This window comes from Aethalodelphis obliquidens, unplaced genomic scaffold, assembly GCF_003676395.1.
Source record: "Aethalodelphis obliquidens isolate GAN/ISIS:26980383/991018 unplaced genomic scaffold, ASM367639v1 scaffold45, whole genome shotgun sequence".
NCBI classification, from domain to species: Eukaryota; Metazoa; Chordata; class Mammalia; order Artiodactyla; family Delphinidae; genus Aethalodelphis; species Aethalodelphis obliquidens.
This window is the reverse complement of record NW_020837989.1, coordinates 8,370,749-8,388,560: the sequence shown is the minus strand read 5'-3', so window position 1 is coordinate 8,388,560 and position 17,812 is coordinate 8,370,749. Positions and strand designations below refer to the sequence as shown.

The 17,812-nt window shown below is 54.3% G+C and overlaps 1 protein-coding gene across 1 annotated transcript; it reads left to right on the top strand.

The window, feature by feature from the left end:
* The first annotated feature begins 863 nt into the window (after positions 1-863).
* On the top strand, positions 864-16,977 carry CDX1 (caudal type homeobox 1). Its single transcript, XM_027081388.1, has 3 exons — positions 864-1,380; positions 15,250-15,395; positions 15,952-16,977. The coding sequence occupies exons 1-3, from the start codon at positions 948-950 to the stop codon at positions 16,156-16,158; spliced, it is 786 nt and encodes a 261-aa protein (XP_026937189.1). The 5' UTR covers positions 864-947; the 3' UTR covers positions 16,159-16,977.
* Positions 16,978-17,812: the final 835 nt, after the last annotated feature.

The window sequence follows — 17,812 nt, the reverse complement described above, 5'->3', positions numbered from 1 at the left end:
AAAGGGAAGCGAGCCAGTTAAATAAGTGTGGCAAAATCTTGATAACGGTTGAAACCGGTGATGGGTATATAGTGACTCACTCTACAATTCTACTTTTGTGTATGTTTGAAACGTCTCATTAAAATAAAGGTGGGAGTGAGGGCGCGGGTAGGGGGGTTGCCAAGAGAATTGTGAGAAGTTCGCTAGAATGTCTCTAAAAGAATGTCGCTACGCCACCTCTCTAAGAACTTTCTCTAGAGAGCCAACTCAGGTGAACTCCCCAATTGTTTGCAGACTCGTGTATGTGCATATGTGCATTTTCCCCCCGGGGAAAAAACATCCACAGCTTTCATGAGACACTCATCAGAGGGGTCGTGACCCCTCCTCTCCCCCCTGCCCCCGCAAAAGATTAAGGACCCGCTACCTTAAAGACGGGAACCCGGTTTGAAGTCAGCGTTTTCTCCCCTTCACCTCCAACTGGTCCCTGCGGACTGCGCCACAGGCCCGGTGTGGCTGCGTGACGCTGGCCTGGCGCCCCTGAACCCCACGGATCCCTTCTCTCCACCTGTAAAAGGGGCTTGCGGGGCGGTCGAGGTGTTCGGGCGGTTAGGCTGGGGCCTCGCAGGAGACTCCCACACCTAGCGATGCCTCGATGCTCGCTCAGGATGCGCCCTCCGCGCCCCCCACCCCCCTTGGCCCCGGCGTCCACCTCCCGCTTGGGGCGGCAATTTGTCTCCTTTTGAACCCCCCGCCCCCGACGGGTTTCCCCCTTTGATTCGCGGCCTGGAGGCTCCCCCCGCTTTGAAATGCAAACCCGCCTCGGCTGGGGCAGTGGCGGCCCGGAGCTATAAAAGGCCTGGGTGGGGCGGCGGCGGCAGGGCTGGGAGTTCAGGTGAGCAGTTGCTCGTCGGGGCGGCCGGCTGCGGCGGCTCCAGGGCCCAGCATGCGCGGGGGGCCCCGCGGCCACCATGTACGTGGGCTATGTGCTGGACAAGGAATCCCCCGTGTACCCCGGCCCCGCCAGGCCCGCCAGTCTCGGCCTGGGCCCGCAAGCCTACGGTCCCCCGCCGCCTCCGCAGTACCCCGACTTCACCGGCTACTCTCACGTGGAGCCGGGCCCCGTGCCCCCTGCGGCCTGGAGCACGCCCTTCTCTGCGCCCAAGGACGAATGGGCCGCCGCCTACAGTTCGGGCCCCGCGGCCTCCACCGCCAGCCCGGCCCCGCTGGCATTCGGGCCCCCTCCGGACTTTAGCGCGGTGCCCGCGCCCCCGGGGCCTGGGCCGGGTCTCCTGGCGCAGCCCCTCAGCGGCCCAGGCGCACCGTCCTCGCCCGGAGCGCAAAGGCGGACGCCCTACGAGTGGATGCGGCGCAGCGTGGCGGCCGGAGGCGGCGGTGGCAGCGGTAAGCACCCCTCCCTCACCCTGCGCCTCTGGACGGTTCCCCTGGGCGCCGGCAGGTGCTAGAGCGAGGCCCCGGCCGCCCCCTGTCTGACCTCTGCCCCGGCCCTGCTTGGGTTCCAGAGTGTGCCCGCCACCCCCGACTCTGTCCCTGCGGGCTGTTCTCTCAGCTTCCCCCTTCTGAATCCTGGAGCCTTGGGAAGCACACGCTGTCTTTCCCTGTAGACAGGGAGACTGAGACCCCAGCCATGAAGAACGATGCCTTGTGGTTGCGTGGCAAGGCCGGAACTAGACACAGGTCCCCAGACCTTTATCCCAGGGTAAACTTTTAGCAACACTGGCCCTGGTGGTCATCCGTTTCATGCACCCCTATCCCAGCCCCAAAGAGGGGCTGCAAACCCCCAAAGGACATGCACCGATTATGTGAACACCCGTAAGTCACTTTCCTTTCCAGGTCTCAGTCCCCCATCCATACAACGAAGAGATCGGTGGGTCATATCATTTGGACTAAAAAAGAGCCCTCTTTGGTTAGATTGGTGGTGGTGAAGGGTCCCTACCTTACCATCCCAGGGCTCGCCCTGAACTCTTGACCCTGGGGGAGGGGAAAGTAGGAGCAGTTGGGAAGGTGGCTACTGTTTGGCTCCTGAGCCTGTGAACCTTCTGCCCCCAGGCAGGCCTCTTGGATCCACCCTCTTCAAAGGCAGGGGAGGGGGCAGGACAAAGGCTCAGCTTTAATGAGGGGCGGCCTGACCTCCTTCATAGGTCCCCCCTTTGTCATGTAACAGGCTGGGCCTTGGCTCGGTAGTGACTCCTGTCGGCCAGAAAGTGAACATGATACCCATTGTCCCGACTGCGTCCGGCCTGTCCTGACAAAGGCCACCTGGCCTTAGGGGCGGGAAGTTGGCCTGCCCACCCTTTGATGTCCAGCCCCTCCTCCCTTTCCCCCAGCTGGGAGCGAGCCTAGGACATCCCCCACCTCCTCTCTCTCTTCACCTCCATGTCCCCACACACTCCCAGCAGATGCTGGGGAGGGCTGATCAGCAGCTACGGGTTTGGCTGTATTTGTACCACCTCCTTGGGAGTCCCAGGGACACAGAACCTCCTGTCTGCCTCCGGAGGCCTCAGAGGACTGGGGTTTCTGTCCCAGCTGTGCCACTTGTCTCTGGCCTTGGCTAAATAATAACAGCTAATGTTTATGGAACACTTACTAACGGAGCGAGCACTGACCTGATATCTTTTAATTCTTATAACTTTATCATAGGTGCTATTATCACCCCCGTCTTCAAGAGGAAGAAACTATGGCATAGAGAGGTTACAGAGTTGCGCAAGTATAGTTATACCTACATGAGCAGTAAATGGTGGGGCTGGGATATGACCAAGCCTGTGCTCTACTCCTCTGAACAGCGTCTCTTAAACCAGCCATCTTTTCTGAGTGTCAGTTTCACCATCCCATGAGAGGGAAGGGTCTTGTACCTTTGTTTGAGTTACAAAAGGACCCCTTTGTGAAATCTGATGGGAAGTATAAATGTTCTCCCTAGAAAAACAAAGTGTTTCCTAATCGGGCAAACAATTTCAGGGGTTCTAAAGGCCCCCAGAAGCTTTACCCATAAACCTCGGTTGAGAATTTTCATTAGATTATATGAGAGGAAGCGTCTGGGGCCACTGACCCTCAGGGTCCTGCAGTTCTGTGTCTGTTCCCTGAAGAAGGAAGCCCACTTTTCCTGCTCCTTTATTCTGGTTGTTACTTCCTGCTGATCAGGCGACTTTGGAGATGGATGGGGAGGTTCCCCAGGGGCGGGGACTTGGAGAGAGGCCAGCACTATGTGAGGGGGAGAGAGTGGGTCAGTGGGTGGGGGTCAGAGGACTGGCAGGAACCCTGGGGAGCTTCCAGGCTGTGTGATGTCAGGCAAGTCACGTCCCTCTGGGCACTGGAGCTGCCGAACTCAGTTCACCTCTGGTCTCGGAAGTCATTTGGAAACACTTGTCCCTGGGCACATAGGGGGCCTAGGAGTAACTCTGCCCAAAGGCAAAAGTCCTTTCCACCTTCACTCCCAGAAACTAAAATGAAGGGCCAAGGGAAGTTTGGGAGCTCCGGAGGAAAGTGGCCACCCCAGGAGCCAGGTGAGAGCCGTTCTGCCTTTTCGAAGGTAGAAGCTGCTACCTGTCCACTCAGGCAGCATCTGACTCTGACTCTTGAGGTGGGGTCAGAATTGGGGTGGGGTTACAGACCCTCCGTGAGAGAGAGGCCAAGCCCCTCTCCTCTTTGGCCTCAGTTTCTCCTTCTGGGCAATGAAGATACAGGGTCTCTGGGGGTGTTTCCCGGGTAAGGCTGTTGTCTGGGACAGCAGAGGGAAGGTCAGTGCATGCCATCTCCCCAGATGTTGCTGGTCACCTGTTCTTATTGTACCCTTCTTGCCCCTTCTTCCCTCTTCTGTGCCTCTAGCATTCTAGAATGTCTGAACTGGACAGTTAGAGAACAGACATACAGATGGGAAACTGAAGCCTGGAGGTTTTAAGGCATGTTCCAGGTTCACACAAGTGGAGGCAGGGCTGGGATATATGTTGGATGAGTCAGTTTAAAATTTTCCAGTGGCTTCCCATTATATTTAGGGCAAAATCTACACTCCTTCCTGAGGTCTACAAAGCTGTATGTGCTACTGCAGGCAGGTCTTGTACACATACTGTTCCCTCTCCCTGGAAAACTCTTTCCCCAGACTCTTTGCAGGCTCTTTCTCACCATTCAGGTCTTAGCTTAATGGCCACCTCCTCAGAGAGGTCCTCCATGATGTTCCAAAGTAGGCAACCCCCACCAATACCCATTGATCATCTTTGCCATGTTTCCTTCAGAGCACTAACTTACTTATTTGTGAGTTTGTGTGTTGTCTATTCCCGCACCCACTGACGAGGTAAACTCCTATGAAGTCCAGAACCATGTCTGTTTGACCCATGGCTACATTCCAGGCACCCAGCTCAGTGTGTGGCATTTAGTAGGTGCTCAATACGTTTTGTTGAATGAATGAACAGGGCAAGTGTGAGGAACAGTAAGACAGCTCTGGGAGAAGAGGGGAGAGATGAGATCTCAACCTGGAGATGGGACCCATGACTGTCCAGCCGAGCAGCTCATGCCAGTGGTGGAAGCCTGGTTGCCCCCTTCTCCCTACTCCATGGATGGGACAGTACTCCATCCTCACCTGGGGAATTGGCGTTGCTGAGGCTGGGACTAAGATGCCAGCTTTCCCTGAGGAGGGGGCAGGGAAGATGTGGGAGAGGCTGTTATGTTGTCCATTAACCAGTTCTGAGTGATGACTTTCACTTGACTGAGGCCAGGATAGGAAATGACTACAAGGGGCTCTATTTTTTTTTTTTTTTCTGTCTTCCCCGTTTGCATCTATAAATATCAGCATTTTCCTTAGGAAGGTTCTAAATTATCCTTCTGCTGAAGGCTCAGCCTCCAATTCCTTGTGAATAGTTTTTCACAGGTTAATGGCCCATTGGGGTGGCTGAGGTCTCATACAAGTCGGGAGATGTCCGCTCAGATGATGAGACTCTTGCAGCAGGGTTTAGATCTTGGTCCATCCCCATCAGCTTTCAGATAGAGAAACTGAGGCCCGTGGAGGGGATGAACCCTCCTCTCCCCACCACATCCTAGACCCTCTCCCTTGGCCCATTGCCACAGTCACCAACCTGGCCTCTCACCTTCAGCCTCTCTCCGATGCCCTAGCCGCCCTCTAAACCATGGCTTCCCACTGCCATGGAATTGCCACTTCATTTTATGCCGTTTCATTGCTGTAAAATCCAGCTCCATTTCAGAGCCCTCTTGAGAACTGGCCCCAACCCACTCTTGAATCCACTCTCCCGTTAGTTTGCCGAGATACAGAAATGCTTACCTGGGACAGTTAAGAGTCCGGCTTGGGAGCCTCAGGCCTGGGATTGCATTTCTGTCAGAAGCTGCATTAGCCACAGGCGAGTTAATTTGGATCATTTCTCTGAATCTCAGCTTCTTCCACTGTAACATTAATAAGATTACACCTTGAAGCAATGGTGCCAGTAGAGCACAGCCCTGACCCTGGCACACAGTAGATGCTCAGTGCACTGGTGCCTGGGACTATCTCTACCAGTCCTTAGCAGGTGCACGCGAGCACACACCTCACACTCCCTGCCTCTCTATTATGGGTCCCTTGACCTGAACTGCCCTCCCTTCCCTCTCCTACCTGTTTACCAGGTCAAATGCTGCTTCTTCTCCCAGGCCACCTCCTCTAGGAAGCCCTCCTTGGTTCCCTCCCCTACACACACTGTACCAGGCCCTTGTTTTGAACAACATTTATCACTGACTGTCTTGTTGATCCCTGCCATCTACCATCTGTTATCCCCTCAAGGAGCAGTGCTAATCAGTCCTGTCCTTCTCACCATAACTTGCACATTGTAGGAGCTCACGCTAAAGCTAATAACTGTGGCATCAGCTGAGCCTTTACCATGTGCCAGGCACTCACTTACGTCTCATAACAACTCTAAGAGGTGTGAGGAGCTATTATTAGCTTCATTTTACAGATAAAGTTAATGAAGCTCAGAGAGGGTAAGGTGGCTTGCCCAAGCTCACACAGCTGGGATGCTGCTGCACAGGGTTCAAACCGAGACTCTACGGCCTAATGAGCATCTATCAAATAAAGCAACGCACTCAGAATGGGAGCCCAAGACCCCTCCCCACGTGCATTCCCGTCTAGGTGGGGAAAAGGAGGCCAGTCAGAGATGAGCTATAAGAGGCTGGAGGGGGAGGATGGGCACAGCAGGTGCCGGGCTGTTTAAAACTGGTTCTCAAGGCAGAAACTCCATTTGACACCTCATCTCTCAGATGTACCTGGGAAGCGGGGAGTGACCCAGTTAGAAGGTGGCAGAAGGCTTTTTTCAGTTGGGTGTTCCCCCACACGCACACTTAGGCACATATTGCTGCGGAGAGCTTGGGCAGCTGTTCTGAAGGTCCAAAACAGCTTTGTTAGCAGCAAGCCTGGCTTGTCAATGGGGAATTATCTTAATGAGATGACCCCTCAGGTTTCTGTCCTGGAGCTCTTGGGATTTGGACACATTTACATCTGGAGTCAGGTCCGGCACCCTGTTCACATGCTGAGCCCTCCCCCCTGCCATACTTGCCCATCAACCTTACAGGGATGTGCCACATAGATCCCTCAGCATCACCAGAGAGAGGGAGCAGGCGTTGGTGAAAGCCGAGACTGACACTCCAGGCTCAACCCCCTCTGATGTCTTCCCATTTCTCTTGAAGTCAAATCCAAACCCCTCACCCCAGGGCTCAAAGCCCTGCTAGCCTCTCCAGGCTCATCACATGCCTCTTTCATTCAGTCACATAGGCAGGCAGGCGGTAATAGTCTCTGAGTCTCTCTTCTGTGCCAAACATTCTGCTAGGTGCTAGAGATTCCTGCCAGAACAAGCAGACAGGGTCCCTCACAGAGCTGGTCCTCTGTTGCTGCTCTCTGCCTCAGGGCATTTGCACATGCTGTTCTGTCTTCCTGGGATATTCTTCCCCATTGGTGACATGGAAACCTCCTGCTCAACCATCATATCTTGGCTTAAATGTCACCTCCTCCAGGAGGTGACATTTAGCTGCCCCAAGCTAAATAAAGTAGGTTCCCTCCCCCACCGCCTCCCGCCACTTAATCTAGCTCTCAGCTCCGTTGCTTTCCTTCACACTAATCACAGTTCGTAATTATTTCATGTTTGTTTTTAATCTACCCCCCCACCCATGAAAAACAGGAATGAACTGTTTAACAAATAAGTACCGAGCACCTCCCACAGTAATAATAAAATGAACTAGCATCTATTGAGTACTCGCTATTTTTTCAAGTGCAGGTATTTTCGACCCCAGAACAGCACATTTCTCCATTAGATTAGTGACGTTGACTAAGGCTGTGGGAGCAGTGGAGCTGGACAGAAGGATGTCCTTTAGAGGTTGAGCCACCAGCTGATGGATTGGATGTGGGAAGCGGGGGAAGGGCCACCTAGGCTTTTGGCCTGAGTGGCCTGAGGATGGGGGCCATTTACTGCGAGGAGAAGACCAGGAAGCGGTAGGTCTGTGTTTGGTTTAACAAGCATTCATCAAGTACTCGCTGTGTGTGTCTGGCACTGTTGTGGAACCAAATGAGCAAGGTGGCATGGTCTCTCCCCTCGCAGAGCATTCAGGGAGCCAGGAACCAAGGGGAGGGGATTTGCCAAGGTTCCTCAATGAGCTAGAGAAGGGCTGGAGTCCAGAGCCCCATCCTGCACCTCCGCCCCAAATGTGACTCTTCACGTCCCACGCCTGTGCTTGATTAGTCAGGAGCTTCAACGCCAGACCAGAGGAGGATGGCCAGGGTAGGGCAGAGGCCTGGAAACTCCACCAGGAAACAGCTGGTGGCCTCAAGTTGTTCAGCCCGGAAGAAGATGTGAAGGGATGCAGTTGCTGCTTGCAACTCTTAGAAGGGCTGTTCTAGGCCAAGGGTGCCCCTTATTTCTGGTGCCCCTTGTGGAAAATCCTGGGAAGAATATAGATGGGTGACGGATGAAAGAACAGGCTGCTTTGTAGATAGTCCAAGCAGTCTGGTTACGTATGCTATGCGGGTGTGAGCATCTGGCCCTGGCTGGGAGTTTGGTCCAGCTGTGTTGTCCAATAGAACTTTCTATAGCTCTATATCTATGCTGTTCAGTGTGCTAGCCACTAGCTACACGTGTCTATTGAGCCCTTGCTATATGGTTAGTGTGACTAAAGAGCTGAATTTTTTTTTTTTTTTTTTGTGGTACACAGGCCTCTCACTGCTGTGGCCTCTTCCGTTAAGGAGCACAGGCTCCGGACGCTCAGGCCCAGCGGGCATGGCTCACGGGCCCAGCTGCTCCGCGGCACGTGGGATCCTCCTGGTCCAGGGCACGAACCCGTGTCCCCTGCATCGGCAGGCGGACTCTCAACCACTGCGCCACCAGGGAAGCCCCAAAGAGCTGAATTTTTAATTCCATTTAATTAATTTTAATTTAAATAGCCACACGTGGCTAGTAGCTGTCATACAGCACAGTGCAGGAAAATCCCTCTCGAGAGTTTCTAGAATGTAATCCATTCCAGATGGTCTCCTTATTCTCCACTGAGGAATCTCTTGCCTCTTTTGTCTCTGCAGTCATCATCTTCTCCTTCTTCTTCCTCCTCCTCTTCCTTTTTCTTCATCATTGTCACAGATAGCTTTTATTACTAACTACCTTGTTAAAGAAATGATCACATCTCATCTCCACAGCTACCATGTCTAAAGGAGGCATTCATGTCCTCATTTGACAGATGAGTAAACTGGGATTCAGAGAGGTTCAGTGACTTGCCTGGGTTCCCACTGCTGGCACCTGGCCTGACTGGGTTAGAACCACTGCGTCTATCTGACTCTGAAGTTTCTGTCCTCTTCACTGCTTCTCGTAGCCAAGTCAGATCGTGGACCTCCTTGAGAAGATAGGAGAGGGGTAGAGGCCTGGGAGGAGGAGGGGGCGGTGCTGACTGAGTGCTGTGACTAGGAAGGAGGGTGACAGTGGGGTGGAGAAACTTGCCTAAGGCTACAGGGCCCCTGAGTGTGGCTGGCCTGCCTATCCTCCTCTCATCGCACCCCTGCCCCCATGCCAGCCTTGCCCCTGCTCCAGGAATGAGCAGGGGTGAATGAGGAACTATGCTAGAGCAGCCTGGGACTGGCAAACCAGCCAGAACAAGGACCAGTCATGGGCCCAGTAGAGAGCCTCATTGCCCAGGGAGGATATCCGTCCACCATTGAACTGGGTGGGTCAGGGCTGCTGCAGCAGAAGTCCCACCCACTGGTAGTACAGTTGAGGAAATGGGTCCAAGCTGAACATCACATGTCCGGCTGGTGGCCTGGCCAGACCTCCCCACCCCTAGGCCTATGTTCTTTGCCCTGCGGCTCCCCATCAGGCAGCATTCCTACCTCTCCCAAGGGATCCCTCCCACATGCACTTGTGCAAATAGCTCAGTTTTCCTTGTCGTGTCCATAGCTCTTTGCCCTTTGCAAACTGCTTTCACACCCATTCTGTTCCCTGGGGGAAGGAAAGCCCAGAGAAATTCAATCCCTTGTCAAGTCCTTTAGCTAAGGATGCAGACCTGGGCCCAGGTCCTTAAGGGAGGACTCAGAGCTACAGAAGTTCAGAATCTACAGGGCCCTTGGAGCTGACACCAAACCTTCTTCTGATGCACAGGAGAAACTGAGGCCCAGAGAGGAGAAGGGACTTATTTAAGGCCACACAGATGGCACAGAACTGGGAGCTGGTGGTTCAGAATCCCCTCTGGCAGGCTCGTTAAAGATGGCAGGGAGACCAGGATGCAATAGATCTCAGAGCTTGGGAATATGTATTTTTAACAAGCATCCACGCATGCATATGTGCATTCCTTTGTGTGTGTGTGTGTGTGTGTGTGTGTGTGTGTGTGTGTGTCGGTCGGGGTTGTGGGGATTTTGATTTACAGCCAGTGGGCCCAGGACCACACAGAGAGGGGTCATGGATCTGTGTTCCAAGCCCTAGGGCCAGAGCTGGCAGTGTCATCCCTCAGGGCCACAAACCCAGCAGGAAGAGGTCAAAGGAAATGCTGACCCAGAGGCCACTCAATTTTCCTGGAGCCACCTAACCCGCCCTGGGGGCAGAGGCTGAACTCTGGTCCAGGATAGATGGGGAGGCCCCACTGCAGACCGCCAGGCTCCTGCCCTCTATCCTCCAGCTGGGCAGGCCCAGTTTCTAGACTCTCAGACAGGGAAATCAGTCTTAGACTTCTTTCAGCAATAATAACAAATATAATCAGAGCATCAACAAACATTGGCAGCTTCATGTTTCCAAGTTGGAAGGGACCTTATAAATAAACAGTCTCATCCAACACACAGCCCATTGCTCAGATCCGTTTCCCAGGATCCCTGTCCTGTGGTTATCCCACCATGGAAATGAATAAGATCTACCTTGCCCTGTGTACCTACTGTGTGCCAGGTACTGTGCCAGGCATCATTTATCCATCCATCTCAAGTGATCCCCTGTACACCCGAGGATTGGAGATCATTATGGGAGACCTTACACTGGGCCATAGGTTCTAATGCTGTTTCTGAGTCTAGACAGACCTGGGCTAAATCCCACCTTCCAGATGTGCAGACCTTGCTGAAAATCAGTTTTCTCATCTGTAAACTAGGGATAACAGTCACACAGCTTCGTAGGTTGTTGAGAGATGGATGCAAAGTGCCTGACACATGGACATATTGACCATTATTAGAATAATAATTAGCCCCATTTCATAGATACAGAATTTGAGGCTCAGAGAGGTGAGGTGTCCTAGATCACCCAGCCATTGAGAAGCTGCCTGGCGCAGCCCTGGAGGTCTACTTGCCCAAACAACCACATGTCAGGGTCACCTGGAGAGCTATTCAAGTATCAAATCCCAGAGGCCCACTTCAGTCCCATTGAGTCTGAACTTCTGGGCCAGAATCTGTGCTTTTAAAAAGCTCCCCAGGCAATTCTGAGGCTACTGGTCAGGTATTTAGAACCATCAGCCTGGCGCTTCCCAGGACCTCTGCTGTGCGTGATTTAGGGATGGGAAGTTTGCTACCTCCATGGCAGCCCGAGCATATGGACGGGCCATTCCTCACAACCCACAGCCAGAGCAGAGAGAAAGCCTCTCATCTGCACAGTTATCCAAGGCTCTTCTCTCCCCATGCTTCACCCCTAAGAGCTGCTAGGGGGGCTCCCACCCTCCCTCCCACCTACTCGCACTGGCATCTGGCCCAGAGGGTTATTCATTAGGTGGCTGGGAGTGGCCTGGCTCCCATCAGACACCTGTTACAGGAGCCCGGACTTCCCTCTTAGGCCCAGTGTCCCAAGGGCCTGTAAATCATTCATCCTGGGCGCTCTCCCTGCCCCACCACTGTCACGCACCTCCCTGCCCCCTCTCTCCTGGGTCCCCAGGGTGGCACAGGTGTTCGCAGGAGGGGAAAGGAGGTTTGCTCATGGCAGTGGGGAGTTCTGGCCCAGAGCTGGGACTGGAGCCCAGGGCTCCTGACTGTCATTAAAAATACAAATTCACATCCGCACATGGTAAAAATTTAAACATCCCAAAGACTCCCTCCTACCTATGGCTCCCCAGCCTCTAGTCCCCTCTCCAAGGCATGCCAACCCCCATTACTGGTTTCTTGTGTATTCTTTCAGAAAGAACTCGGGCCACAAACATGTTTGAGTGTGTGTGTGTGTGTGTGTGTGTGTGTGTGTGTGTGTATTCCATTTTTATACAAAAATAGCAACATACTATTTACAACATTTTGCCTTTTTTTAAACTTAACAATATATTTTTAGAAATTGCTCCATATTGGCACCTACGGAGCTTTAGAATTTCTTTTTAGTGACTGTGTAGTGCTCCTCTCCATGGATGTACCATCTCTTATCTTATTAACCAGTCCTGACTCATAGACATGTACATTGCCCTTAGTTCTGTGCTATTTGAAACAGCTACCTCTTTGGGCATTTTTCTGTGGGATTGATCCCTAGAAGTGGGATTAATGAGTCAAAGGGCATGTGCATGTTAAATGAGGCTGAGATCACCAAGTTGGGCCCCAAGGAGGATGTTCCCATTATCACCTTCTGGACGGCAGGTGGGACTCCCTGTACCACACAGTGCGATATCAAACATTTTGGTTTTGGGCAGAGCCATTTTCTTAGCAATAAAATTGTGTGCTTTGAGCAACTCCACCAGATGGAAGTGGCCGATGTGTTCCTGAGCCCACCAGCCCTTCTCTTGGGTCCAGGGAGGGGGTGACAGGGCCTGTAGGCTGGGTCTTCACTGGCAGCCTTGCTAGAGTCTGCAACTACGCAGAGAGGAGTAACTATGCAGCTAGAGTCCCATCTCTCATCTAATTCCCTCCGTCCCCCAACCCAGAAGAGCCTGGCTGGAGGTCAGGAAACCTGAGCCCAGGTTTGTACCACCACCAGAAAGGATGGCCCTCCGCAAATGCCCTTTTCTGAGCCTCAGTTTCTCCCAACTATGAAACGGGTGCAGTGGATCCCCATTTGCTCGTCAGGAAGGATGGGACCGAGGGTTGGGTGCCTGAGGGAAGGGGGGGGCGTGTCTTTATAATCTCTCAGGCTGAGGTTTGGGTGGGCAGGGAGCCTCCTCCCCCTACCTCAGGCTGTGAATCTTCTAGGCATTTTCAACCTGTGGGCCATCCAGCCCCAGCCCAGGGCTTTCAGGAATCTGCCCTCACCATGGTCTGAACCCACTCTTCCCAGAAATACAAGTAGATGGGTGGTCTGTTGTTTGAGCTTCTGCTGCCAATGCTTAGAGGGCCCTATAGCAGTCTCTGTGGACCCTGAATCTGGTGGGGTGAGGAGCTGTGCACTAGAGCAGGAGGGAGACCTGCAGGCCTGGTGAAATGGCCTTGGGCAAGTCCACGGCACCCTGGGGCTTCAATGACCCTGACTGTACGGGGAGGTTGGACTAAAAGGACTCACAAGGCCTCTCTTATTTGGACCTCTGGACGCTGTATAACCATCCTGAACGTCAGTCTCTTCATCTATAAAGTGGGAGGAGACTAAACTCCCATGACCCCTTCTGGCTTCAGCCCAGCGAACCCAGTGGGGTTGTGGGTTCAGAGCTCTGCTGGGTTTCAGTGGTGGTGCATTAGGCAGAACAGTTTTTGAGCCAGCGTTGAATTTTCTAGGTCAAGGAGGGGCCCCATCTGGAGCCAAGGCCTCGGCAGCCACCCCCTTGTCCCTTTCCTGGGCTAGGCCTGGCCAAGGGCCGAGGCTGTCCTGTGCTGCGTCGGGCAGTGGGCTGAGGTCAGTGGTTGTGGAAGACTCCAGTGTGGTTCTGCTGCTCTGGCAGGAAGCCCAGGGAAAAGAGCCGAGAAACATGTGCTGTCTCCTGTTCTCCACAAGCCCTTTGGCTCTGAGGAGCCCAGCACTAGCCTGCCAAGCTGTGTGGGCCGGACCGGCGCTGGTTGGGGGGGGTGGTTAGTGCAGGGGTGCCGAGGAGCGGGCAGGCCCAGAGCTGGGGCCAGGGAGGTGAAGGCCAGGTTACTGCGGGGGCCCTTGGCTGAAGTGGAATGGGTTCGATGGTCATGCAGACCTGCCATGCCCTGGTGGGACACATGGGTGGGTCTAAAAAGTGCTTGTGCCTGCCTCCTGTTTACAGCCGCAGGCTCAGCTTCTTACAAGGAAACTGGTGTTGAGTCCGGCCCCCACAGCAGCCCAGGCCAAGCATGACTCTTAATATCCTCTCCAGACGGACCTCTGATCCCAGCCTGAAAGAGATCCCTGACATTAACCCAGTCGGTCCTCAAACCCACTTCCGGGCCCCAGGCTGAGCCTTGTGTGGAAGTCAAGCCAGCCCTGCCTGGGTTATGGCAGGTCTCCCCACACGTCCCCCTTCTCACCAATCTGTTCTCCATGCAGCAGCCAGAGTAATCTTAAATCCTCCATCAGACCTCTTGTCTCCTCTGCTCAGAACCCTGCAATGGCTCCTGTCCCAGATGGACTAAAACCCAGAGTCCCTCCCGGGGCTCGTAGGCCCAGCTTGACCTGTCTGCTCCCTTGGCTCACGGCACCCCGGGCGCACCAGCTTCCTCACTGTTCCTTACTCTTCACGCGGCAGGCATGCCCCCCATCAGGGCCTTTGCACCTACTGTTCCCTCCGCCTGGGAACCTCTTCCCCAGACAGCTGCATTGCTCTTTCCCTCACCTCCTTTAGATCTTTGCTTAAGTTCCCCTTCAAGGTAAGGCCTTCATGGACCACTGTATTTAAAATCACAGCCTCACTCCTCCCTCAATTCCCAGTCCTTCTTTGTCTCTGAAATACTTATCATCAATCAACATATCAAATACTCTCCATATTTATTTTATTTTTGCCCATCTCCCTCCACTAGAACCTAAGCTTCACGAGGGCAGGGACTTTTTGTTTTGCTCACTGCTGCACCCAGCACTTGGCCACAGCAGGAACTCAGTAAATATTTGTGGGCTGATCTGAGTACTCCTGCTCTGTGCCTGGGCACAGGCTGGAGTGTAGATGGCTCCGGGCAGAGCGGTCCCCAGCCCCTGGTGCAGCCCCAGCTCAGGGCTTGGCGCCTAGAACCAGGGCCTTCTGAGGAGCCTGACAGGTCCTGGGGAGCCACCGGCAGCCCCAGTCCTTTCTGTTTGATTGTGCGGCCACCAACCACCAGGCACTTGACAGGAATTGAGGAGCAGATACCCCAGGGCGGTTCCTGCAAGCTTCCTGCTTTGGCCTCCGGCTGTGACGGCCCTTCCTGCTCTCCTTGCGCACAGGAGAGAGGAGCAGCTGACGTCTCGTTATCTCAAGCCACTCTTGCTGCCAGGTGTTCCTTCCTCCAAGTCTCTAGTGCTCAGACCTGCGGTCTGAGGATCCCCAAATTGGAACCACCTGGGAGCTTGTGAAAATGGAGACTCCACACCAAGGCTTTCTACTTCACGTTCTTGGTGACACGCCGGAAGCTGTGTTTTTCACAAGCTCCCCGCATGTCTGTTCTGCAGCCACACCTGGGAACTGTTGCACGAAAGCGGGTGGGCCTGGCAATCAGAGTAGGGCTCTGGGTCCGGAGACTTGGGCTGAAACCCCCAACTCCACCCGCTGCTTGCTGGGTAACCCTGGGCAAGTTGCTTCCCCTCTCTGAGCCTTAGGGCCCCCCAGATGGGCATGAGAACAGTGCTTGCCTCCTAGGTCGAGAGTCTCGAAGCCTGAGCCTGGGAGAATGACTGTTACTCCCTCAAGGTCCTTCTTCAGGGGCCCTGGATTGCTCTTCCCCCTGGGAGCCCTGCCTTGGCCTTTTGCAAGCTCCCCTCCCCACTCACCTCTCCTCCTGGCACCTCTGCTTCTTAGGTAAGACCCGGACCAAGGACAAATACCGCGTGGTCTACACCGACCACCAGCGCCTGGAGCTGGAGAAGGAATTCCACTACAGCCGTTACATCACCATACGGCGGAAGTCAGAGCTGGCCGCCAATCTGGGACTCACTGAACGTCAGGTGTGTGGGGCTCCCACCTCAGCCACAGGAGCAGTCCCGGGAGTCTGGCCTCCAGGCTGCCAGGCAGATTACGGAGCTCAGTCGAGGGAGGAGAACAGAGAGGTTGTCTCCCAGCCATGGTCATACAACACAATAGAAACTGAGCTGCTGCCAATCCCCCAGCCAATTAAACCCAATATCCCTGACCACCAAAAGGAGCATGGGGGCCTGATTAGCTATAGGCTACAGCGGGCTTTGATCAGTGCTGTTTAAATCCAGAGGAGGGAGCGGCCACAGGGAGAGCAGGGAAGGCTTCCTGGAGGAGGGGTGTTAGAGCATGGCTTTGGAAGATGGAGAGGAAGAAGGTTACAGAGGAAGTTGTCTTAAGAGTAGGGGAGCAAGTTCCAGAGGGGGAGAACGTGTTCAGGGTCCATGAACAGTTGGGGTAGCCGGAGCAAGTGGGAAGCCCCAAGCGCCACATCGAAAAACAAGAGCTCCACTGCCCTTCCTCTTTTCCTCTTGTTCTGTCATTCGGTCTCCCCACCGCCCACCCCATCTCTCTTCGCTGACCCCACAGGTAAAGATCTGGTTCCAAAACCGGCGGGCAAAGGAGCGCAAAGTGAACAAGAAGAAGCAGCAGCAGCAGCCTTCACAGCCACCCCCGCCCGCCCACGATGTCACCGCCACTCCAGCTGGGCCACCTCTGGGGGGCCTGTGCCCCAGCTCCGCCAGCCTCCTGGGCACCTCCTCCCCAATGCCTGTCAAGGAGGAGTACCTACCATAGCCCCCCGACCAGCCTTGTGGGCTGGGGGCCTTGAGGACTCAGGGGCTAGGAATGTGGCTCCTGTGGGGGCCCAGGAGGCCTAGTCTGAGTCCCAAGCGCTGCCACTGACCTGCTGAGTAACCTTGGACCAACCACCCACGCAGCCCCTGCATCCCCTGGGCCCATCTGTGCAGCGAGCCTGCTGGATGAGGACCTTTTCCAGCTCTGGTGATCTAGGCCTCAGGCGGACAAGGGAGCCTGGGGTGGGAGGTCTTAATCCCCAGGGGGCTAGGTGAGGGGGCCACCCAGCTCCTCCTCCAGAGGCTCAAAGGTGGGAGGCTGCTGTAGGGACTAGACTCCTGGAGAAAGGAGATGGAACCGAGAGAAGATGGAAGGCTTGCAGACCGTGACCTGAGCGGGGGAGGGGGGAGGGTGTCAGCTCACACCTGCCTTTTCCTGCAGCCTCACCTCTACCTGCCCCCCCCCACCCCCCGCCCCGGCGTAACATGCACCAAACCCTCTCCAGGCTGGATGCAAAGCGCAAAGCCCACAGGATTGGGCCTGAGCAAGAGGCTCTGGGCTACAGAGCCATATTCCCTCACTCAAATTCTCAGTGGAGATCCCAGGTTGTGGGGAAGGCCTCTGAAGGGGGACAGAGGGGCAGAGTCCATCCTGCCGAGTCTCTACCACCCCACCAGGCTGTCCCTCAGGGCCCAGCAAGGAGCCCCCAGAGAACTTTCTCTGGACCAAGCAGACTCACAGCTGGGCAAGGGGCTGCCCGGAGAGTGGAATCTCTTGAATGCAGCTTCAAGAATAAAATTTTTTTTCTCTTTTTAAAAATGTATGAAAATCATTATACATAGCATGAAAGGAAAATGTTAAAGAAGTGTAAATCATCCTTGCCCTTCTCAGCAACCGCATCGTCTCTCCTAGTCTCTGTAGGCCTACCACAAGGTCACCTTTAAAATACTTCTGAAAGATCAAAACACGACCTCATTAGAGTAAGGCTGTGACACTGTTAAATTTTAAGTCCATTTTGTAAGCAGAATCATCAGATTCAATATTTCAAATACTTTCAACTCAGGGTTTTCTTTCAACAGATGACATTCGTTGGGCACCCCCTATGCCGGGCGTGGCTGGGCCCAGGGAATGTACAGTCCTTGCCACCCAGAAGTTCCCAGTCTGATCTATGCTCTAGGTATCAGGGTAGCAGAGCATCCAGGGAGTCCAGAGCGAGCTCCCAGCTTATCCTGGAGCGTCTGGAAGGCTTCCTGGAGGAGGTGATTTTAAACTGAGGCCTACCTAAAGGACTAGTAGGTGCTGTCAGGCCAAGAAGGAGGAATAGTAAAAAAAAGATTAAAAGGAATATGAACTTGAAGTACACTTTTTAAAAACTCCTGAGAAAAGCTGCTATTTTGAACTCCCTTCCAGAGGTGGGCAGGAGTCTGCGCCCTGGGGCCTTCACTCCCTAGAGGGCTCTGGTGCCAGCTGCCTGCCCCTCTGTTTACTGTTCTGGGAGGTGGCCTAGCCATAAAAAGTGTATGCAGCCTGCCTGCCTGCCCTTTGCTCCTGGGGCACATGACCACAATGCACGAGGTAGATCCAGTCCCCACGTGAGCCCCTGAAGAGCAGAGGCACTTCTCTCTCCTCCTCCTGCTGTTGGCCTGGGAGACAT

Bases quoted from the DNA above. Each gene is read 5' to 3' on its own strand.
- CDX1 (XM_027081388.1), top strand. From the start codon at position 948: ATGTACGTGGGCTATGTGCTGGACAAGGAATCCCCCGTGTACCCCGGC. The intron at 1,381-15,249 runs GTAAGCACCCCT...TCTGCTTCTTAG, and splicing joins CGGAGGCGGCGGTGGCAGCG to GTAAGACCCGGACCAAGGAC. The intron at 15,396-15,951 runs GTGTGTGGGGCT...CTGACCCCACAG, and splicing joins TGGGACTCACTGAACGTCAG to GTAAAGATCTGGTTCCAAAA.